Raw genomic sequence first — 24,787 nt, 5'->3', positions numbered from 1 at the left:
ACACTTGGAACAGAATCACATTCCAACACAACCTAAGAAACACCATTATAAACCAATGAATGTTCAAAGCATAATCAAGTTTAAAATAAATATATTTCAAAATGCATTTCCTTTTCTTAAAAATATTACTTTTCCACTGCACATGTTTACAAGATCTAAGATTGGGTCTGTAAGTCTCACACAGAGCAGGATGGTAATTCTCCACTTTTCCTGAAAAGGCCGAAAAGAAAGCCCCAAACTACTAAAAATATTTACTACAAATATGCCCAAGTCCAGTGATTTAACTAGTAACTCTGAAATTATTTCGAAGACCAGGAGGTGAGATAAAAATAAATATGCTCAGTAGTACAGAATATAAACAAAATCTTTTCCTTCTGAATCCTGAATACTCTATTAAGGTTTGGGTGTTTTCCCAGAAGGTAATGCAGATCTTTATCTATACAGATATGTCTCATGTTTTTATTTAAAATTATTTTATGACTGTGAAATGTCCCCAGTGTCAATCATCCTATGAGTGTAAATGAACTAGCACCATTTCAACAAGCTTCATAAAACACTCTAGCTAAATACCCAAGAACAAATCACACATGGTCAAAACAAAAATGTAATAAAAATATTTAGTGAAAAGACACATTTTTAACTCCCATTTACGGATTTAAAAAATACAAATAAAATTTTATCAACTTGATATTCAGCTTGTAACTGGCTCAATACATAGCCTGATTTACTTCCTAAAATCATATTGTAGCATCTTTTGCAAAATTAAATGCAACTTTATACCTTCATTAGTAATGTTAATAGAGGTAAATATTTAAACAGTATATTCGTCCCTGGGTCTCTTAAAAAAACTGAAAAGTCTTAGTGTAAGTTTAAAATTTTAATATTTATAAATTTAAAAAATTTTACACGTGCTGAATGGTAGCAGTGCTAACATTTTGTGACCATTAAACCACAAACTCACTGCGTGGAGTTTCTTTCTTTGTACAGAGAACCAAATCACAATACCAGTATTTGCAATTTGTCATAATTTTGTGTGGTAAAAGACACCACGCCAGGAAGCCTGGGCTCAGAACACACTTGAGGTCAGATCCCCATCAGGTACATAGTGCGGATACAGTATTTTTATTTTCAGGCCAGGAAAATGAGCTATTAGTACATAGCTGACAGCTCCTAATAGCTAAGAAGACCGAGAAGGAGAAAACTTCTCTCTGCCGGTGAGGAGGCCTGGGATACGTAAGGAGTAAAGCCCCGGTGGATGTGGATGACGATGGTTTGTGTGTCTCCAGAGTGTAACGTGCAAGCTGCGCCTCGCAACCACCACCAAAGCCCTCGTGGGGTGTTTGTCCTTCCGAAGCAGAGAGCACTATGGGCCAGAAACAGCTCACCCGTCCTCTTTAAAACGGAACGGACGGCCGTGATTAAATTTGTGTCTTCGCGTGGACCAAACAGATTCTTTGGCTATGTCATGGGTTCCCAATATAATCAGTCAGGAATATCTCACATTTCTCACATCCAAATTACACATCTAAAGTTCAGCCTGAACCAGGGCACTTCAAATCAATTTGAGCTCAGCCAATATGCTTAATTTGGACATTTGTTAATTTTAGAAAATCAGTTTTTAACTAATTCTTAAATGTAGTGTTTTGCCAAATCAGAGAATACCCACTTACATTTAAAAATAATTTAAAACATTATTACATCCTCAGATCAGCTATGCTGTTTTGTAGAAGAATTTATAGAAAATTATGTTAAAAACTTATATCCAATCAGTTCCTTATTCTCTGGTTTAAAAAAAAAAACCAACACCACCACTAAGAAAGTACTTAGGTCCCTTCTGCCTTTAACAGCTAATATTTTACTCAGGAACCAATTATGATAATTACCCGTCAGAGACCGCTAACTTAGTAAGGTTTAATGACGGCCACTTCTGGTGATAAGTGGCAAACAAGCAGAACTGTAACAGACAAGAGTCTGTCAAGGGTTCAACTGACACTTAATAGTAGGAGACTCCAACCCGAAACCCTTGAAACTGAAAGCCAGTTACCTTCAACACTCGAGGGATTCACACAGATATAAACGGAAACAGGATATATGGTGGTATTAGAAAGACAAAGACTTGACATCTTGGTAAAAGAGAAAGGTTCACTGAAGACATAAGGGGAGTGTTAAATATTGCTGACTGGGGGGAAATTATAGAGATGCTTGGTTTTGAAGTGAAAACTGAAAAAGGCAGTAACCATCATATCTGAACAGAGTAATGTAATGTAATTAGAAACGTGGTTTACAGGGAAGACTAAATTCTTTAAAAAATATTGCAAAGGTTTTTTTGTTGTTGTCGTTCTACATAAGATGTCACACTTTAAACCAGACAAAAAAACTCAATGCAGTGACGTTAACATGCCCCCGTCTTCCAGCAGATCCAGAGACAGCAAGGCAGAAAAGACCCAGCTGGGAAGGACACGGTGAAATCCCACCAAGCAGTTTAGCTACCCAGGCAGCCTCCCACTGAACCCAAAAAACAAACCAGTCCTTTGAACAGTTACAAGAATAGTTATAGGTGCTGTCATATGGATACAAATTGTGTAAGGACCAAGTCCTTAGTGACTGTGCCTTTGGGAAACAAATGGGCAAGGAAAATAAAATAAGAAATAAGTCAAAGAACTGAAAACAAGAAGTTAAAGGATGCTATACACGAACAAAAGAAATTTTATAAAACACAGAATTCTAAAAATCATATCCTTGACAGTGTCCCTTTAACACACAAAAAGGGGGGCACAGATGATGTTTTTGTTTTTATAACTCTTTTAAGAACTTAGTTTTGACAGTAAAAATCAATTTACTAGAATTAAGCCAGTGTTCTTTATATCCACTGGGCCAAGAACATGAAAACAACCCCCCCCCCCAAACTAGAGTCAAAACACATAGCCAAAGACAAAACTGGATGAGTATTCAATCAGGCAAACGTTAACACAAACACCCTGAAAAGAAGTCTTAGCCGCTGCAATTAGAGTGGCGTCCCCATTACCTAGAAAATGGGGGTTGCTGCTTCTTCCAGTTTGCCACTAATCAACGTTAAGGTGACACCAGAAACATTATTTGGTCCAATCTGAAGTCTCACTTTAACTGAAATGGATCTAATGAAATTGCAGTACTATAATAAAATCTGGGCAAATTTATAAAATACATTTCTGTCTGGAAGAAGTTATTAAATACTGACACCTTTTTATCTACCAAGGTATTTCTTTCCTACTCATCTTTATTTATAGTAATAATCTGATTATAGTTTTGTCGTGGCAGACCTACCCACTCGGTTGTGTATTTCAGCGTCCTTTGTCAAAGGGACTATTCTTATCGAACACACAGATACACACTGCTCACAACTCTTAAGAAAGCATGAGGGGGCTGGGAAACACAAAACACCAAGAAAGAATATTGCCACAAGTTAAGGGAAAAAAAGAAGAAACCTAAGAATAAATGCACTTGTTCAAAGTGTTCTTAAAAATACAATATGTGGATTTCATGAAGAGTGATAATTTTTTTTTCCTAGCTGTCTTTTAAGATGTTTTTGCTCCACCTCATTTATTAATCAGCAGTCATCGATTAGGAGTAAAGTTCCTCAAAAAGTTACAGCCTTCGGCTTTGCATTCACTCATGTCTAACATCACATGGCCAGGCTGGCTGTAATTTAGATGCTCCGGTTTTGTTAACTGTTAGTAGCACAGAGTTACACACAGTTCTGCACAGCATCACGTGTGAAGGTGCGTACGCTAGACGCCATGCAGATGTGGAGACTACATTCGAGGGACAGCGGGGCGTGCCGGGGTCAAGGGCAGGGCGGCGGGAGCAGGCCCACCCCCTGGCTGTCACTGTGCTGTGGGCTCTGACCCTGCAGTCTAGAAGTCAGCCTGTCCGCTCCCGCTTCCGCAGCAGGAGCCGGCACGCGGAGCCCAGGAGAGCACGGCAGCAGGTGCCAAACTCCTGATTAGAAAAATCAAACCAGAGGGACCTACACAGGAATTTTTTAGTCTCTTAAATGAACTGTGCATGGCTCCTGTGAAATGAGGAGAACGTCCACTCCAGCGTAATTATTGCCCCAAATGCCCCAACGTATAATAGTCTGTATGAATCAGTAATTCACATCCTTTAAAGTAGTTATTGCTTAAGCAAGCCATTCAGAATAGATTACCAGCCATGGGCTCCATGGCTGAAGAGAAACATACCCAAAGTGTTAGACTACATGTGAATGAGACTTTCACTTCACTCTAAACCCAACATAAATACACGATCAAAAGGGCACCGGGTTCATAGCAGCTAACACCCTGAACCAACTCTGAAGCATCAAGACTTGATTTCTTACTAAAACAAATCTCTTTTTTGTATTTTCTTCTTAAAATTAAGGCAATGAAATGGCTACAGTTCCTAAAGTTCTTTTTATGGAACAAAAACACACACCCATTTTCCTCCTGAAGTTCAGGCATCAGAGTTTGACTAGAGACCTGTACCTCACAAACCTGCAGCACCAGGCTGACGTCACAGCGAACAGAGAGCGAGAGCGTGGGCCTCAAGAGGCCAGCCAACAACACTGCTGTCTCTTCTTCCTGCTGAGTGAGAAACCCAATCATCCCATCAAAGGGAGGAAAAGTCTGAAAGCACAAAACCTCTTAGGAGTTTCCAACGTCTTTTGCATTGATTCAAAACTTCTGGGGTGGCAGAAGGGAGGAGCCTGTCAAAACGAAGAGTCCAAGGCCCAACAAGAAGAAACTCTGACTTGGAGGGTCTACAGTTGGGCCCAGGAATCTACCTTTCCAACCAGCTCCTCGAGTGATGCAGGTGCTCTGTGGGCAACATTCTGAGAAACAATGCTGAGCATATGTCCATCTAATGTATTTAATTTAACAGAAAATCTAAACTTTGGCTAGCCACCGAATGTTCTGATAAAGGGGGAAAGGCACTGAATGTGCATTTCATGGTGCCCATATCTGTTTGCACACATACGGAATTGAAAATCTTAAAATCAACATTTAAAATCTACAAGACAAATATGACAGACTGTGGCTAACGCCCAACAGTGGAAGCTGATTCAAAGGTGACCTCTCCTGTTTCACTGCGTTACGTATCGAACTTTCAGGCTCTCCGAAGTCCAAAATGGCCAAAGAACTGAAGAACAGGACAAGACTCAAGTCAGCTTTTAGCAATTCAGTGCACTTTGCAGAAAGGCTCTAAATTAAGCATAAAGTTTTGTTGTTTATTTTACACAAAGGAGACCACCAACATTTGCCATAAACTCTTCTAAACTCTTCAGGAAGGCCATCTTCTGCTTCCGGTCCAGCGTCGGAGGAGTGCTGCTTGCAGTGAGCTTGTTGAAGGCATCTGCTAATCTCTGGTAAATGACCGCGTCTTGTTGACTTGACAGTAATGTTTCAACCAATTCGGAATATTCAGCCTATCGAAGAGATAAAGTATAGACGTGAGAACACTTAGCTTCCTCAAATGTCACACAAGTAGATCCTATCAGGTACTAGACTGTGGGATTCTGAAAGGCAGGTCTGACAACAGCTTTTTCTTTTACGTTAAAGTGCAACTGTCATACAACATCATACTAGTTTCAGGTGTACAACACAATCACTCCGTATTTGAATACATGGTGAAACGATCACAACAGCTCTTTCTAATGATTAAGATTTACTGAAAGTTCACTCTATTCCAGGTACTGCTCTGGTCACTGACATCAGTAACTCACTGTTAATAACAATCCTATGAACGGCAGTACAAAAAGTTACATTCCTGATTCACACATGGAAATACATATAGTGAAATTAACTAACATGACTAAGATCACACTTAAAAAAGTTTATTTACTTACTTTGAGAAAATAAGTGTGGGGGGGGAGGGAGGGGGGGAGAGAGAGAGAAAGAGAGAGAGAGAATCCCAAACAGGCCCCACACTCCGCGCAGAACCCAACACGGGGCTTGATCCTATGACTGTGACATCATGACCTAAGCCAAACGCAAGAGTCAAACACTTAACCGACTGAGCCGCCCGGGCACCCCAAGATCGCTGCGCTTAAGCAAGATCCAGGCTGTTGGCTCCAGAAGCCAAGGGATTACCCGCCTTGTATTGTCTCTCTTCTGGTTTCAACTGCATTCTTCATATGTATTTGACATTTTACGCACAGCCTAAGTCTGCAACCTGACTTTCAGGGGTTCCCCAGGGTTCCCCCAGGCGCCCTGCCAGCAAAGTTCTGAGAACGGCACACCTGCACGAAGGCGGGCAGGAGCTGCCTGGGAGGAGGCGGCCTACCGCGGGAGGGGGTGTGTCAGTCCTCTCTCCAGGCGACAGTGAACACTTTGAATGTGCAAGTGCGGCTCCGAACCAGCACTGGACCCAGCGGCTCTGGGAGAAAGGGCAGAAGGGGCCTGATAACAACAGGAAGGGGTGGGGTGCGTGAGGAGTGCTTCCATCTTTAATGCCCTCTATAATACAGCCCTGTACAGAAGAGAGGGTGTGGGGTTAAGGGACCTTCAATAGAAACAGCTTTCTAAGATAAGCTCTCCTGGGTGGGGGAGCTGGTCTGACGCTCCTTTTCATTAGCTTCTTGGGATATCATAACAGACAAAAGGGTGCAATGAGATGTTAATTACATTTGGAAAAGGAGAGCAAGGCATAGGATGCCATCTCAGACCCACAAGGACCCACAAGCGGGAGCCAGGGCGGCCGCCTGAAACACCCATCCAAGGGACAGACCTGCTCACAGACTCAACACCATTTCCCTATTCAAACCTAAAGCCTGCACTCTTTTTTACAATGTGTAAATATGTTTGTTTGTTTGTTTGTTTTTTAAAGGCATCTGGAATGCAATGGCTTATACACACGGGGACAAGAAGTCCATCTTCCCAGTGAGCAACGAAGTAAAATGACTGAAAAAGGCCACAGACCAGAGAATGGGCATCATCTGCAGAGAGGACACAGGGACCAGCAGGTCCCAGACTACCTTCAGCTTGGAGGGGACATGGTATAGAAGGTCTACAGTAAGGGAGTCTTTAAGGAGTGTGAAAGGCCTCAAAACCCTATCTTTATTTAAGAAGGTAAATAAAATCAAGCCCTGAGTGCCACTAAGAGCAAATGCGATGGACTCTATATGCTTTAAGGGGGAAAAGAAAGTCAAAGCTTTTAACAAAAAAGTCGATCACTGAGTCACACTGAGGTGTGTGCATGTGCCTGTGGGTGGGGGTGTGGAGATCAAACAATGGGAAAGGGGTGCTGGGAGACAGGGCAGCTGACAAGCTAATGTGGGTCTTCTCATACACTTGACGGGCGCCTACTCCACTGGAAGAGGGAAGGGACAGGTGAGCTAGCGTAACTTTTCCTCCATTACATTAACCCCAAACAGCAAGTGAGTGCTTCAGAGTCTTTAAAGGCTCAACAAAATAAGACGAAACAACACAGACCTTTCCACAGTGCAATATGAAGTCATACACTTCCCATACGGTGGCAGGAAGTAACACCCTGTCGACTTCCACGCCTTCTCAAGGCAGATCCTCTGGTCCCGGTCTTACTCCTCTGTCTCCCTCACAAAACCGCAGCTTCCTCAAGGACAGAAACTATGCCTCTACTACTCCCTCACGGTGACTCCTGGTTCCAAGCACACTTGTTTACAAGGACAAGCTCCAGGGCAGTGACCGGGGCAAAGGAGGGTCCGTAACAGTGGAGAAGGGAAAGCACGTGCTTACTCACTGGCAAACAGCTTGTCAAAAGAGCTAACGCGGAGGTGAAGAACTACGCCCTCACTGAAACAACAGAAGCGCTGAGTCACAGGCTCTTTGAGAACTGGGAGTATCGAAGGCCCACCACCTGCCCCAACAGTGTCCCGGCTGGGGGTGGGGGCGGAGTGGAGAGACAGACCCGTGTCTGGTACCTGATGCAAGCACACCAACGTGTAGAAAGCTTCCCCGGCCGCAGTGGTCATCTCTGTGTTGTGCTTTTGCAAAACCAGCATATCAAAAACCAGCTGAAAGGACATAATACAAAACCTCTAAACAAAAATATATGATGATCCTACAGTCTCCCAGCCTGTCCCTATTCCAAAAAGACAAAGAGTTGGTAGGTGTTCTTATTAATTAAATAAATCTGCAAATGAAAGAAAACAGCTCTTTAAACACCCAAGGATTTTAATAACAGACGTTGATCCTTGCTGTGACATGTGAAATCATCAAATGACCAGACTGTCTGTTACAGGTGCCATCAATTTTCAAGAACACACAAATGGAGAACAAGGTGTCCAGGGAATCGGACTCCAGAAAGCACAATGCACAGAAAGTGATTCTTCCCTGCCCTATGAATACATGCACATCTCCTCATTCGAACAAAGATTCACAGGTGCTGACTGGACCCCGGCAGGTGTTTCAGGACAGGCCACCCAAACATCTTACCTTGAGAAAGTGCCGTGTTGCTAGAAAAAGGGGTGACTCCGTGTCTCGCGCTTTGGCGCACTGTTCAGCTAATGGCGTCAATGCCTCCAGGCAGAGCTGGCAAACCTCCGAACTCATTCTGATCGGGAAGGTCAAGGAACAAACCAGGTATATTTAACTTATAAAAGATTAAAAAATTACAGATATCATCAAATTCTAGGAAGGACTACAGAGAGGTGAGCAATTAGCGTGCAACATGTCTTTATGGCGTTACGAGTTAGGTGACAGAAGGTTTCCGGCGTTTCTGAGAGGACGTCAGACTGTAGACTCCTGGTGTGTTTCCGACCACGAGCACACAACTGATAAAAAGCCTTACTTCTCTCTACTACCAGGCAGCTGAGAGCAGAGACTCGGCAACAGCAGAGACTTTAGTAATCAGGGCTCTTAACGAAAGAGTGACTTTGGGACCACCAGGCACCAAATGCCTTTGGGATTAATCTGTGAAAGGAGGACACGATAAGGCAAACTAACAAGAGAAACGCAGAATTAGGGCAGTTTAAAATTAAACACAAAGGAAAATTTAAAAATACAAATTTTTAAAACTTCTTCGGGGAAGATCCCCCCACGAGTGACGATGTTCACTTAAAGGATATGATGTCATGCCTAGTTCCAGAGAGCACATCAGACTTTTGAAAAGGTCTTCAGGGAGCTGTGGTATCTTCTCAGGAAAAATCTCACAGATAAATGTGATTAATTTGTAGTACTGATTACAAAGTGTTGGAAACTGAAAAAGAAATATTAAATATTTAGATGTTTAATGATATATAACTTCTATTTTCATTAATGCAATAAAACAAAGTAATAACCAACAAACTTGTAAACATAATGATTTCTTTTAAAACAATCAAGATATAGAAAACAAGACCTAATTAAATGTAAAAATGAGTTACAGAAAGGAAATATTTTAGTAATATGAAAATAATATACAGTAGAAGCAATTATCTTCTGGACAGTTAATAAAAGCTACAGCCAATTCCAGATAGTCCTGTTTACCTTGAAAAAGTAGACAAAGCAGCCAAATTTCAAATTATTAAATGACCTGTAATTAAAACCCTTTTACACATGTGTTTGATTTCCAGCATGATAGAAAAATACAGGAAGGTAATACAGACTAAGATTATGCATGGAATAGAGTATTCACTTCTTCACACTTCCAAAAGTTGGTTGGAGAGTCCTGGAAAACTGAAGTAAAAAGTAGGCAATCTCCAGTTTAGACCCTCTTAAGAAAATACATGCCTAAATGTTTAATGGTTTATTTCATGAGAAAACCCCCTCAAAATCAAACACCCTAAAAGCAAAGCAACATCCAGAGCTTCCTAAACTTGCCCCTCCTGCTTGTGGCCACATGACCAGAGGCCATCACGATCATCTCCCAAAGACACTTGTCAAGGAGAGAAGCACGCGGTCCCACCCCAGCCTGCAGGGATCGGACAGCACCTCCTACTCCGAAATGCAACCTCTAACCACTTCTCAGCCTCTATTTTCTTCCTTCCCAAGACCGACCTCTCCTTCCCTCTCCCACTCTGCTTATTCGTGTTCCACACACATGTGCACGCAGCTCCCTCTTCTTCCCACCATCACCCCCTCTGGGACTCTCCCCTTGTGCGGTACTTAGAGACAGCAGGGCAGCCCCGTCGCTACCACACTCGCAATACTGACTGAAGACACCAAGACACGACATCGTCAGGATGCACACAAATTTAAAAACTGTTAGTCTTGGTTTCTTACCATCCCATTTCTACATGGGGTTGCTGGAAAATGCCTTCTGCGGCTCAGTCCTTAAAATCTGAGAATGATGTTCAAAAGCATGAGTGGAACACACCTAAACACGTAACTTAATTTGCTTAATGACAAATGATGAGGGAATCAAAACTGCTAACAGTAGAAGTCAGTTTCTAAAAGAACCAGATTTCTTTCTGTCACTAATTATCAGTGAACACAGGACTGTGGGGCAGGATTACATGAGGGCACAAACCATGTACTGAGCTGCATGCGTGAGTGTGAAGGACACAAGGTGGGAACCTGTGCTCTTGATTTTCCTGGGTACTTAGCAGACGAGCAGGTACTTATACCCCTTAATTAGGCCAGGGGCATGTTCTTGTCTAAAACATCCCTGAACTCCAAGCACACAGTTTGGATTTTCACATTCACTGTCCTCAATTACCTTCAAAAGGTCCTGGGACATCAGGGGCAGGATGAGGTTCACGCCATAGAGAACAACGTCGGCTGCGGACACAGACCTGCTTGCCGCTTGCCCCGGCTCGTGTCCTCTGAACACCTCATCTAGTAAAACACAAAGGTAGTCTTCGAAGTGCAACGTCAATATACTTACAGAGTTGCCTGTATTCTACCTTTGTGAGAAAGTAACGAAAGATTAAAACCTCTAAGCCAAAATGTATCTGAGTGGACATCTGGTCAGTCTTGCCTTGGATCATTCTTTTGTATTTCACTTTTCAGGGTGTTGATGCAGTATTCTGTGTTTACGTTATTATTCTACAATGATAAAAAACTAATGCTTCCTGTTTGGAAAAGCAAAATCTATTCTACTGACAACAGAAGCTATACTGTGGGTTAAATAATTTCCACAGTAATATCTATATTCTCTCTTAGGTGAAATTTTTCTGCGCTGAAGAGAAATAGGGGAAAACAGAAATTAAAATGTTACAGAAAATACTAGTTAAAAAATAACCACCAATATTCAAAAGGCTTATTAATCCTTTATAAATTCTTAATCCATAAAAATGCATCTAAGTTTAGAATCCTAAGACCTAAATAGGTAAGTGAGCAAAATCCACAAACATCTATCAAACCCAAAGCCCCATGAAAAACAGTTCATTGCAATCATTAGTGAAGCAATGAAAATTTTTAATGAATACTTGAAAAAAAATTTTTTTTCAATGTTTCTTTTTGAGAGACAGAGACAAAGAGTGAGTGTGGAGGGACAGAGGAAGAGAGGGACACAGAATCTGAAGCAGGCTCCCGGCTCCAAGCTGTCAGCACAGAGCCCGAGGCGGGGCTCAAACCCACAAACCGTGAGATCATGACCTGAGCCCAAGTCGGATGCTTAACCGACTGTGCCACCCAGGCGCCCCTTTAATGAATACTTCTGATTCATTGAATTAAAAATGACTTTTAAATGGTAACATTTACATGTTTTTAAGTTTACTTATTTTGAGAGAGAGGAGACCATGTGCGACTGCACATCAGCTGAGAGAAGGAGAGAACCCCAATCCGCACACACCGGGAGAGGAGGCCTATGTGGGGATCTATCTCAGAAAGGTGAGAGTTGGGCGCTTAACTGACTGAACAACCCAGGAGCCTCCCCGCACTGTTATTTATTTATTTCTATCTTCCTTTGCTTTAAAAAAAGACAATTAAAACAAAGTTTAAAACCAACACACTACAGCTTACCTGTATCACTAAAATCTATGAATTCTTTTGACAGAAGGTTAGTGAGAAGTTCCATAATGAGAAGCAGGTCCTGGTACTGCTCTTCCTCTGCTGTAACATCTATTCTCTGCCGCCCTAAGTTATTCTTAGAATATACTTGCAGCAAAGTAAGGCAGGCTTCATAGAGGTTCATAGCTTTGGACTGCAAGAGAACGTGCAGAAGTCATACTTAGTTGGGAAAAAAATATAAACCCTAAAAGAAATTGAAAATTATAATCTAATAAATTTACTCTGGATCCCAAAGGTAGTTAAAATACAACTACGCTTATTTTAAACTATCACAAAACACTAAGAAAAATGAGACCTCATACATTAAAGACTGCAGTTATATTTTAAAAATTAGCAGTTTTCTAACAAAATTTGACAGCCAGTTTTTTGTTCATTTGATAATACATACTAGAGACATAATAAGATTTTGGCAACACAACTGTTTTACTTGCTGTTTACCTTTGTGTATAACATTTATTAAGACTTAAAACCATTTAACTTGCAAAAGCACAGACTACCAAACCACGGTCTTAAATATCAGAATGGCGATGGCCAGCTCTCTCAGTCATGCACCTGTGACTACGTCTGCAACATTTATAAAACCATCTTACTTTCGAGCAAGGGCCTTTCATCTAACAACAACAACAAAATTACAACTCAGAAACCCACCTGAAATGATTTAAAACAAGAGTTAGGCTAATCTACACACAAATACAAATATATTCCTTTAAGGCAGTTTAAAAACAGCTTTCTAAGTAATTTCTAAATAAAAAGTGCACCTGTGCTTACTGATTATAAAAGAAGTTAGCGTGTCCAAATTATCCATTTGATTTATAAAGCAAAGATACAAAGTGTCATTTAAAATTTTAAGCCTCAAGATTTTCAACAGAAACTGGTTAAATTTTTCTATGATTTGTCTTACCGAACATTCCACATTTGAATGACTTTGACTGAGTAAAATACTGTAATCTCAAAGGAATTACTGATTTTACTAACAGTTTTAGGGCAGAATTGACTTTCCTTCAATAAACCTTCCTCTGGGTTTTGAGTTCTTTTATTTTTATTTTAATTTTTTATGTTTTATTTTTGAGAGAGAGAGACAGCACAAGCAGGGGAGAGGCCAAGAGAGAGGGAGACACAGGATCTGAAACAGGCTCCAGGCTCTGAGCTGTCAGCACAGAGCCCGATGCAGGGCTCGAACCCACGAACCGCAAGATCATGACCTGAGCCTAAGTCGGACGCTTAACCGACTGAGCCACCCTGGCGCCCCTGGATTTTGAGCTCTTTTGAAAAGTTCTGAAGTTTTTTTGAAAACTCCTTTGGAGGTTTATTATTTTATTTCAGACAATAGTCATTAAATTTAAAACAAAGTATCTGTTATTTTGTTAATCCTAACGAGAAAAAATTAGCAATTGCTTACCTCTCCAAGATAGCATATCTGTTTATGTGCAACTTCAACAAAAACTTCTATTATGAGATTGACAGTCTCTGGGGTATTTTTGTAAACTTCCATCAGTCCAATGCAATTGGTAAGGAAGTCCATCAAAAAATTAAAAAGAATCGCCACGTTGTCAATCTGCGTGGCCTCCGCAATGCCGCACAGGGCTTCCAGTGTGGCTGTGATTTCCTGCTTCACCTCCTCTTGCTGACACATCTGCTGGAAGTTTTCTTGATTTATCACTCTTAAGAATCGCTGCTGAAGGGGCTGAAGAACCTGCCAAAACAAAGCACAAATTTTCTAAAAGTTTGATTCACATGCTTCATTTACATCAACTTTACTTCCTCAACTTGGATAAAGATTTACTTTCTAGAGCATTTCTAAAAGCACTGAAAACAATGATCTGCACCACATGTAATACTCCCTGTTTTGAGGGGAGTCATAACTTCTAACCCACATACACAACTAGCACACAGGACACTAGTATTAGGGAAATGGGAATCAAAACCACAAGGTGACATCACCTCATGCCTTTTAAAATGACCACCATCAAAAGAACAAGAGATAAATACTAGCAAGGATGTGGAGAAAAGGGGACTCCCGTGCACTGTTGGTGGGGACTGTACACTGGTGCAGCCACTATGGAAAACAGTAAGGAGGACCCCTCAGAAAACTAAAAACAGATTTACCGTATGACCCAGTAATCCCACTTCTGGGAATATATCCAAAGGAAACGAAGACAGTAACTTGATTAGATATCTGCACCCCATGTTCATGGAAGCATTATTTACAATGGCCAAGACATGGAAACAGTAATTCAGGTTCCAGAAACCACAAATCACAGAACACTGAGTGTCCGTCAGTGGATGAATGAGCAAGCTGTGGTTCACATGCAATGGTATACTTAGCCACACAAAAGAGGAAATCCTACCATTTGTGACAACATGGATGAACCCTGAGGGTACACATTAAATAAGTCTGACAAAGAAAGACAAATACCATATGATCTTACTTATATGAGGAATTTTCATACACTAAAATAATAAAATAAAATAACAAAACAAACAAAAAATCCCGACTTTCAGAAAAAGATCCGTAGTTACTAGAGGTGAGGATGGGGAGGGGGGATAAGGGGGCTTTGAACTTGAATAAGACAAGGAAGTACCAGGAGTACAATGCAAACGTGAGGACGACAGGTAACTCTGCGGTCTGACGAATAGGAAAACTGTTAACAGAGTAGATCCTCACAGTTCTCATCACAAGAAAAAAAAAGTTCTTTTGTTGCTTCTTTTTATTGTATCTATGTGAGATCCGGGATGTTGATGAAAGTTCTTGCAGGAATCACTTTATAACATACGTAAGTCTAACCACTGTGCTGTACACCTTTTAAACCTGCACAGGGATGTATGTCAATTATCTCAATAAAAGTGGAAAAGGTATTATTTATGGAAATGCAACTCAGCACATGCTATCCTCTCACTTCCTGAAGTAATTCAGGTTCCAAAAACCACAAATCACAGAACATGACTTAGTCAATCAATTCCATTCACAGAATTCTGTCACTATCACCATCTCTTTCCAGCTGATTAACCGCACCACCCCCCACCTCCAAAAGATGAAATTTAAGTCTCCAAAGGGTCAGAGTGTAAATATAAACTTTGCAGAATATGTCAACTCTGGCCCAACGATCCAGTTACATTTGCAATGTAGTACAGAAGCAGCCACAGATAAAATGTAAACAATTGAGCATGACTGTGTTTCAATAAAACTTTACTTAGAAAGAGAGACAGAAAGGGCGCCTGGGTGGCTTAGTCGGTTGAGTGTCCGACTTTCGCTTAGGTCATGATCTCGCGGTTGGTGGGTTCGAGCCCCGCGTCAGGCTCTGTGCTGACTGCCAGCTCAGAGCCTGGAGCCTGTTTCAGTCTGTGACTCCCTCTCTCTCTGACCCTCCCCTGCTCACGCTGTCTCTCTTTCTCTCTCCTAAAAATAAATAAAACATTTAAAAAAACAAAAACAAAAAAACAAAAGAAACCAACCCTACCAACACCAGGATCTTGGACTTCTGGTCTACACAACTCAAGACAATAAATTTCTGCTCTTTGTGCCACTACGTTTGTGGCATTTTGTTACCGCAGCCCGAGCCCTAGTGGTTAATATGCACCTCTTTGTTCAAGACAAGGGGGTATTTCATGGATTCTTCAGACTCGCATTTGAGTTGTGGGCAAAAATGTGCCCAAACTACAGAACGTTTGACAGAGTCCTCACAGATGCAGATATGGACAAATTATGAGATAGTATTTGTAAAATAAAAAGCTTCAACCTATTCCATTACGGGGGGGAAAATATCAGGAAAGGGACAGCTGAAATCACAGAGTATTTTATGCCACCACACAAGGTAAAACATTAGAAGGTCACTCAAAATAAAGGAAACTATTACCTCTGTCCAATACTGCTGTTTGGTTTCCGTGTCCATATGTGCAAAACCACCCAAGACAAGAGCCTTCATCAGTGTCCTCTGTACAGGACTTGACAAGAAATTCAGAGGTGGGCTTCGACTTGCAAACTGCTTAGCTAAGTTCCACCAGTTTTCACACTGAATCACTAAGTTTGCTCTATAGGCAGAAATAACAAAACATAAGATGTATTACATATATACCAAGTAAACAAAAATGGAAGGGGGGCACCTGGGTGGCTCAGTCGGTTAAGTGTCCGACTTCGGCTCAGGTCATGATCTCACAATTCGTGGGTTCGAGCCCCGCGTCAGGCTCTGTGCTGACAGCTTAGTGCCTGGAGCCTGCTTCCGATTCTTTGTCTCCCTCTCTCTCTGACCCTCCCCTGCTCACACTCTCTGTCTCTCTCTCTCAGAAATAAATAAAACATTAAAAAAAATTAAAACAAACAAACAGACATGGAAGGTAATTGAATTTAATTAGTTTTTCAAGTACAGTATATAGTAAACTGGTATAGACTTTGGAGTCACACAAGTTTGTGTTCAAATCCCGTTAGTTGTTTGACAATGTAAAATCTATTTACTCTCTCTGATTTAGTTTCCAGATTTGTAAAACAGGGTAACAATGTTAATAACAGCCTTAACTCTCATGGCTGATATGGATACTATAATTAAATAGTTACAATAAAATTAAATACTATATATGAAATGATTGAAACAGTACCTAGTAAATTACACAAACTCAATAAATAAGAGCCAATACTAAGAGTAATAACAATGACATTCCTATGTAGTAAGAAAAATGTTTAGGGGCACCTGGGTGGCTCAGTCGGTTAAGTGTCCAACTTCAGCTCAGGTCATGATCTCACGGTTCGTGAGTTCAAGCGCCGCACTGGGCTCTGTGCTAGAGCTTAGTGCCTGGAGCTGCTTCAGATCCTGTGTCTTCCTCTCTCCCTCTCTCTGCCCCTCCCCAATTTGTGGTCAGTCTGTCTCTCTCTCAAAAATAACATTAAAAAAAAAAAAAGGAAAGAAGAAAAACATTTCCAGAGTTTGTTATAGAAAACACTAAAACTCTTAATTTGCAAAATTATTAAATTATCAAGTTTTTCTCATCTTTATTTTTATTTTTTTAAGTTTATTTATTTGACAGAGAGAGAGAGAGAGAGAGAGAGAGAGAGAGAGAGAGAATCCTAAGCAGGATCTGTGCTATCAGCATGGAGCCTAATGTGGGATCTGAACTCGTGAGTCACAAATCATGATTTGACCTGAGCCGAAATCAAGAGTCAGACGCGTAAGCAACTGAGGCACCCAAGTGCCCCAAGTTTTTCTCATCTTTAAAACAGAATAAAAGGATATCTGAAAAAACACGTATGTTTCTTACACGACTCTTTGATGCCAAATCCTTAAATAGTCAATGCAATCCTCAGTTGTACCAAGGGAAAGCTCTATTTGAATTTATAGGAGTAGTATGATATTGGCTGTTTGTGTTTTTGTTTTTTTAAGTACACTGGTCTAAAATTCAGGGTCTATTTGTACCTTAGGAGCATGTACTTGTTTGCCACTTGAAAGACCACACACACACACACACACACACACACACACACACACACACACAGTCAGCCTCCTATAATTGGCTTACCTTTCTCTTCTTTCCACCAAAGTGACAAGGAGCTGCACAGTGTCATTTGCAAGGTCCTGCTCACTACTCCACACTGAGAGGTTACTGATGACCTTTTGTAAGAGGTAGCCAATAATCCACTGAGAGCCTTCCGTGTCTGCTCCAAATGCTGTACTGAACGGCAGACTTATCTTAAAAGAGAAAACAAAATTGTTAAGGTCAGAAAGATCAGCTTAAAAAGAGAGGCACAGAAAAATCAAACCAAAATTAGCATCTAAATCTGAAGTACTGCTTACTTCACGTCAATTTTATAAATGCGTTCATTTCTGTAAGTCCGAAAGAAGACCTCCTCAACCACTAACATCTTCCAGTGTGCATTAACTTTACTCTCTTTAACACCCTAACATGATATTTACACCAAATATGAAGAACATAAATGAATCCATTCCCACTAGCAATGTGTAAATTAATATGGTTAAAATAAGCTGAATCAAATGATATGCTTGCTCTAAGGAGAGTTATTAAAATCGTACACCATTAATACAGTTCTCGCCAATGTGGAAGATGTTAAGCTCTTAGTTACATTTTGAGGAGACAATCGCCAAGAAAATTATTCTCATTTCCACAACTGTCATCGGCATAAAACCAAAGTCTGTTTTATATTCTGACCTGATCATATAGTTTCTCATCCACCAGGAGGTAAGTCTTTGCCCAGCGTTTTAGAAACCACACAATGTCTTTGCCCATCTGAGGGCTTAGTAGGTGAGTGAGATCTGCTCTTATTGCTCGAGATTCAACTTCTGAAACTCTCAGAACGGCAGATAATAGCCTGTAGGTATAAAAGAGAAGTCATTTATTCTTTCGTTTATTTCACTAATATTACTTTTTTCTTAAAAGTCCTTTTTGTTTCATTTTTTCAACTCTCTGAATTTAGGCCAGCCTATAACTTGGAATTTTCCTCAGCAGGATGGTAGACGAATGCCCCATTTTACTGCTGACCTATCAGGAAGCAGGAAACAAGACTAAGTGTCCCGGATGGAGACACCCTTCTGTGGAAGTCTCAGCACTATTATCTAAAGAGATTTTTCACATTCAAAATGGAGAACTATATACAATTAAAAGTTCAGAGTAACGGCTACATTCTTCAGCACTCCATCACTACTTAACTCTGTGCTTAGCACTGTTTATTTTTATACGTTTGTCATTTTATGGTGGATGATCTGGTAACTGACTTATCTAGAAATGCTCTGAATATTAAATCTTGCCTCTAAATCATACAGTCCTGTATACTTCCTAACTTGATTCTTAATGGTATTCTAAAATGAAATCTTGCTAAAAAACTTATCTATGTAAGCATACGTACTGTCCTCTCCTACACTACATAATTCATATGGCTGTGTGCTGTTAATAACAGAGCATGATATGCAGGCAAGTTAAGAAGTCTTGTTCTGGGGGCAGAAGTAGGAGAGAACAGACTCAGAAGTGATACATTTAACTTGACTTTAGCTAAAAGGCAAAGCAGCAAAGGATGGAATCCAAAGAATCCATTTGAACATAATTTTATAGATATCCTGCCAAGACAGGGATTCTAACCACCTGAAGTCTGGCTCCTGCTACTTCTCCTTACTGTTCTCAAGACGACTTGAGATAATTTCCTTGTAATGAAATCTTACATTTCAGTTCTTTGTCCACTAGATCTCTAACCTACTAGATAATGTTTATCACTCTGTCCTTTTGAGAAATAATTTCTTCCCTTGACCCATACAAGACATTGTTAAGTTTCTGCCCCCAGAACATCTTTTTTCCCTTTATAATACATACTCCTTACACTACCAGTGCTCAAATTTTCAAAAATTATTTTAGGGTGGACATGAACAAAAACCCCAGGACCTCACATTACATTTAAGTTAATGTATCAGATTTTTCCGGTAAGAATAGTTTTAAATGATATAATTTGCAGCCTAACAGAATCTGAATTAAATAATTACAGTAACTTTCTAAATTTATGCATAGGAATATAATTATCACGGTTTTGATACCCACCATCATCCATTTGAAAAATAAGTTTTTCTTTAACAGTTGGGAACTTAATACATTCTTTGTCTCCTTAAATTTTTATTTCATTTCCCCACAGATTATCTTACATTTTTATACTCATGTTATTGACCACATCACATACTTCTCTGAAACAAATATGTGTAGTTACTGAAATGTAATTTTTAAAAAAATTCCCAGTGACCCTGACTTTGCTTTAAAATGTCTTTTGGATTGAGTTATCTACTGTTGCAATACTTATGAGTACACAATTGAGTGAAGTATAACACAAACTTAAATTATTAAACATAGGGGCGCCTGGGAGGCTCAGTTGGTTAAGCGTCCGACTTCAGCTCAGGTCATGATCTCGCAGTTCGGGAGTTTGAGCCCTGCGTCAGGCTCTATGCTGACAGCTCAGAGCCTGGAGCCTGCTTCGGATTCTGTGTCTCCCTCTCTCTCTCTGCCCCTCCCTCGCTCGCGATCTGTCTCTCTCTCACACAAAAAAATAAACATTAAAAAAGGTTAAAAAAATTCTTACACATAAAAGTAAAATTTTATGCATTTGTGAATGAGGTTAATGTAGCAGGATTTTGTTTTTCCAAATTAGTTCATGCATCTGTGAAAAAATATTACTAATTAACAAATTATTAAAAAACATTAGCAGCCATTAAAAACATGTATATATATTACTTATTCCCAGAATAAGACAGAGCTGAGCATAATTTGATTTGATTCCTTTTTCATTTTTATAGAAACAGAGAGAGCTTATTCACATAAATGGAAAAAGCATTTTTTAAATAGCAGGGTTCCTCAATTATTCGAACTTCTTCCTAGTTTTATGCAAAAAATCTCAAAGATCTACCATCAAAAATTACTTGTAATTATCAATATTAACTGACAACCTGATTTCTTCAATGTCCTTTAATGCAAAGGGCTAAACACCTCCTGACTTGTAAAATCAGTGGTTATCCATTACTCAGTCATTCACGCCCAACACCACGCTATTTGGCCCTGGCCCTGTATCTGGCCCTCTGCGCGCTCTGATACACCCGTCTGCCCATCTCGTTAGGTCTCAGAATGAGGGAGCGTTTCAGCCTTGCTTTCGTACAGCAGGGGCAAGGTAAAGAAGAGTAGCCCAGGAAGGCCCGTGTGGGCTCCCGGAGCGCGCCCCCGTCCCTCCCCTGCCCATCCGTCAGGCACTCTCTCTCGGGGCTACCTGACGGAGCCTCTCACATCCACCTGCCTCTTTCCGCTGATGAAAACGCTTCCTGACCCTCCTGGTCACCCTTTAGACCATCTTCCACGGAAGGATCCTGCCGCCTCGGGTTGACCAGTTCACTGCCCTGCCTCCCGTCCTCCTCACCAGTTTCACTCCTACCTCCTTGGCCCAACCCAGCGCCATCCCCCTCCTCCATGTCCTCACACCCCTCCCCCTCCCCGTTCACTCGCGTGCAGGCCCTGCCTCAGCGCCCTTCGCGGCCTGGTGCACTCTTGACCTTTTGCTGTATCTCCTCCTCCCTCAACTATGTGTCCAAATGCCGCGTCTCACAAAGCACCCCTGGGTCCTTCCCTGCCGCCGGGCTGGGCAAACCCGGGCGAGCCTCTATCACTCTGAGCAGACTCCTACTGGATCCTCAGATCCTGGAATAGAGGGAGGGGAGTTGAAGAAACAACTCAAAGCATTTTTTTAATTAAAGTGTAGTTGACACACAAGGTTACATTCAAAACCTTTTTTAATTGTTGGTATTTCCAATTTCTAATGCAACTTTAATTTCTTAAGTATGCTATCTAAACAAACATGCTTTGGGGCGCCTGGGTGGCTTAGTCGGTTAAGCGTCCGACTTTCGCTTAGGTCATGATCTCGCGGTTCGTGGGTTCGAGCCCCGCGTCGGGCTCTGTGCTGACAGCCAGCTCAGAGCCTGGAGCCTGTTTCAGAGTCTGTCACTCCCTCTCTCTCTCTGACCCTCCCCTGCTCACGCTGTCTCTCTCTCTCTCTCCTAGAAATAAATAAAAAAACATTAAAAAAAAAAAACATGCTTTATATTTCAAACAGCACTCACAGTCTCCCATACTGTACAAATCAATCTTGAATTACCTTTGCACTTCATAAACCAAAAGTCTGCAGAATGTGTCTAACAGAGCTTTTTAGTTTCTCACAACATCGACTATTATCACTCTGATTTAGACCGCTATCATCTTTCCCTTGGATTACTACAATTAGCCTCTTAACTGGTCTCCCTGCTTCCATTTTTGTCCCTCATAGTTTACCCTCAGTGCAGCAGAGTAACCTTCTTCCACATTAAGTGCTGCTCAAAACCTTACAACGGCATCCTACTTCATTCAGAGCAAAGGCTAAAGACTTTATCTGATATCCCTCTATTTTCCCTTCTATCTTCACCTCCTGACAAAATTCCACCTTACTCTGCTCAACCCACAATGGCAGTTCTTACTATTGCCTGAATATGCCAGATGTGCCCCAGGACCTTTGCACTACCTGTTCACTCTCCTGGAATGCTCTTCCCCAGGCCTTCATGGCCTCCCTTACCAACCTCAAGTCTTTGCCGACAAGTCCCCTTCTAAATAAAGCCTATACTGATTACACCATTTAAAATTATACACAATCCCAGGAATCTGTACTACTAATTCCCCTCACCCTCTTATCCAGAGTGCGTACAGTCTTCTAACATACTATTATTTTCTTCCTTCCTTCTTTTTCTCTCTCTCTCATTCATTCATTCATTCATTCATCCATTCATCTTTCCCCCACGAGGAGCTTTAAAAGGGGATGATTTTTGTCGTCATCCCAAATGCCTAGAACAGTACCTGGTATTCAATTAATTACTTGTCATAAGATAAATTCTTCAAGAAATGTTAACTCTTTTAGTCAAACAAGGAATGTTTCTCTCATACACCTTTCAATTTCACATTAATTCTTTGGACTTACAAAAAAAAAAAAAAAAAGGCGATTTTTTGTTATCCAAACCGCACCTCAACCCTCCATAGTCTGTGCTCTCAGATACAAAAATATTTTGCTCCCACATTGATACCTGAGACTGGCAAAAATTGAAAAAGCACTGAAAATACAAGGAAAGCATTCCTGATGGTACTGCCCAGGCAAGAAATATGACAAAAAATATAATATGACAGCACCCTGAAATGAATTGCTTTTGAAATTAGCATTCACCATGAATCAAACCAAAGCAAAGGCAATGATTTTCACAAGCAATTAACCTACTGCCTGTAGTAATCCCAAAAAAGAGATAAAACTTCTCCAAAAATAGAGCACTGATCTTTTACTTCAAACAAGAAAATAAACAATAAAGGAAATAAATTCCTGAACATTTGATAGTTCATTTTTAAAAAATTCTATTTTCTACTGCACAGGTATAAACGATATCCATGTATTTTTGAATTAAATTAAAGTGATGAAGGGGACAGCACCCTGCTTGAGTTATTGATTCTGCAACTGACAAAAACCAATGTTATCTCCTTATTGGTGTATCTGCCGGCAACCTCACTTTAAAGATATTGAGATTTCAGATGTTGTTTTTAAATTCACTTTTAGGAGGATATTTGGTCTAGGTGTATCCTTCCTTAATTTCACCGTGAACAATTAATGGAAATTTTGCCACTACTCCTAGGAAGATCAAAGTGACTTCTCATTTGAGGTACACTACTATCTTCTAACTTTACCTGACAGGACACTCAAGCTTCACATGTTCAGAACAAATACTTCAATTTTGTAAGGTACGAATCACAGTTTTCCTTCAGAAAGCCGCTGACATGTAGCTTTAGCTCGTGAACAACAGACACTTGCTAGCATTCACCGGGTGCCTGGGAGTGTCACAGGCTGTGTTTCGCTCGTCAGGGCGCCTGTGCCGCAGCAGCGCTGCACTCTGACGGTCAGGGACGCGGCCCTCCCGAGCTACCCTGTACTCAGAATAATGTCACCTGTGTCTTCCTCAGTGCGGGATATAGCTGTCAATTCTCACCGGAGGGGCACTGCTCAAAACATGCCGAGTACTTGCCATCCTTGTGTATTTCAAGGCTTCTCCAAGTTTTATTTCCTTTCATGTGTCAGATTTACAACGTGGCTAACACAGGAGTCACCTACCCATCAACTCAGAATTTATAAAACAGTATAAATTACAAGAGCACAGCTATAGAGTTCATATTACCTAATCACAGAATCTGTTCTGTTGTACCCTGGGATGGAAGAAGCCTTTTCTCCTGGAGATCCCAAAATTTGAAGTGTTGTATTAATGTCAACTTCAGATGAATGCTTAATGGAATATTCCATTATTTCTGGAGGTATTAGCGGAGTCTCTCCCTGAGTATCATCAGCTAAGAGGTAGCCTTCAGTTTAAAAAAAATTAAAAATGAACACTTAACAAATCTACATTTATCAAATTGCACTATAAATGTTCTCAGTTTTATCTGATTTATATACATATTAACTTGATGTAAAAGTAAATTATAAATGTTACTGTTAATTTCAAGTTTGATGAGTAGAAACTATTACTCAGATAATTAACTCTCAAAATACAAAGGACATATGTTTTATTCACCAATTTTATAATTCATACTGACATGTAGGCTTTTTAATCTACTACCTTTTAATAATTTTTAGTACTATATTCTGTAAACTTAATAGGAATTCTATTATCTATATCAAAAAATCAATATTTGGGAATGCCTTTTCCAAAATTAAGATTTTTTTCCCTTGATTATTAAAAACACAGAAACACTGATAGTATGGTTATAAAAGAAGACCCTACAAGTCAGACTGCCTAGATTTGCATTCTGGCTCCAAAAATTAATAGCAGTGTGACCATGGGCTACTTTCGTAAAACTCTCTTTCAGCGCCTTCATTCATAAGATGAGGACAATAATAATAATGAAACCTGATAACAGTACTAAGTGGGCTGCAATGAACGCCACATAAGGTATTCGGTATGCAATAGGCATTAAATATACATGTTAGACAATATTTTTTAAAAATGCATCCATAGCTCTGTGATACACAGCATCTGTACTCAAAGTTCATCCAACACTATGTATGGAACTTATTTTAACATATGAAGCTTCTTCTAACATCTAAGAACTTTAAACTGCTCAGTTGTGGCAATTACATTTTACAAAGAAATAAACAACCAACCTGTAACTAAAATAAGCCAGTGAATATCTTCATAGAGATCATCAAGCATCTTGCTGTCTCTGGTGCTTGAGCCAGGTGAGGCAAGTAACTGCTGCTGCTGGCGCTGTAACTGACCATGGAGCCTGGTGACTCTTTCTTCTAATAAACTAAAAAGGGGGGAAAACCCAAAGTTTCATAAAGTTCA

At 40.4% G+C, this 24,787-nt stretch overlaps 1 protein-coding gene across 3 annotated transcripts in view; it reads right to left on the bottom strand.

Annotated features, from left to right (window-relative positions):
• Positions 1-603: 603 nt before the first annotated feature.
• The window catches only part of XPO4 (exportin 4), a 123,629-nt gene continuing 99,445 nt past the window's right edge, over positions 604-24,787 (bottom strand). For all 3 annotated transcript variants that reach the window (XM_077745347.1, XM_077745346.1, XM_077745348.1), the window contains 12 exons: positions 24,604-24,749; positions 23,624-23,801; positions 18,081-18,240; positions 17,433-17,602; positions 15,782-15,956; positions 13,327-13,620; positions 11,880-12,060; positions 10,633-10,751; positions 9,062-9,192; positions 8,430-8,547; positions 7,916-8,008; positions 604-5,443 (listed from right to left, as the gene is read on the bottom strand). In XM_077745347.1, the coding sequence (XP_077601473.1) occupies positions 5,246-5,443; positions 7,916-8,008; positions 8,430-8,547; positions 9,062-9,192; positions 10,633-10,751; positions 11,880-12,060; positions 13,327-13,620; positions 15,782-15,956; positions 17,433-17,602; positions 18,081-18,240; positions 23,624-23,801; positions 24,604-24,749 (1,963 nt within the window). In that variant the 3' untranslated portion in view covers positions 604-5,245. The remainder of the gene's footprint in view (positions 5,444-7,915; positions 8,009-8,429; positions 8,548-9,061; positions 9,193-10,632; positions 10,752-11,879; positions 12,061-13,326; positions 13,621-15,781; positions 15,957-17,432; positions 17,603-18,080; positions 18,241-23,623; positions 23,802-24,603; positions 24,750-24,787) is intronic.

Source organism: Crocuta crocuta, unplaced genomic scaffold (genome assembly GCF_008692635.1).
Source record: "Crocuta crocuta isolate KB4526 unplaced genomic scaffold, BGI_CrCroc_1.0 scaffold258, whole genome shotgun sequence".
NCBI lineage: Eukaryota > Metazoa > Chordata > Mammalia > Carnivora > Hyaenidae > Crocuta > Crocuta crocuta.
The sequence above is the reverse complement of the archived record's forward strand: the minus strand, read 5'-3'. Positions and strand labels throughout refer to the sequence as shown.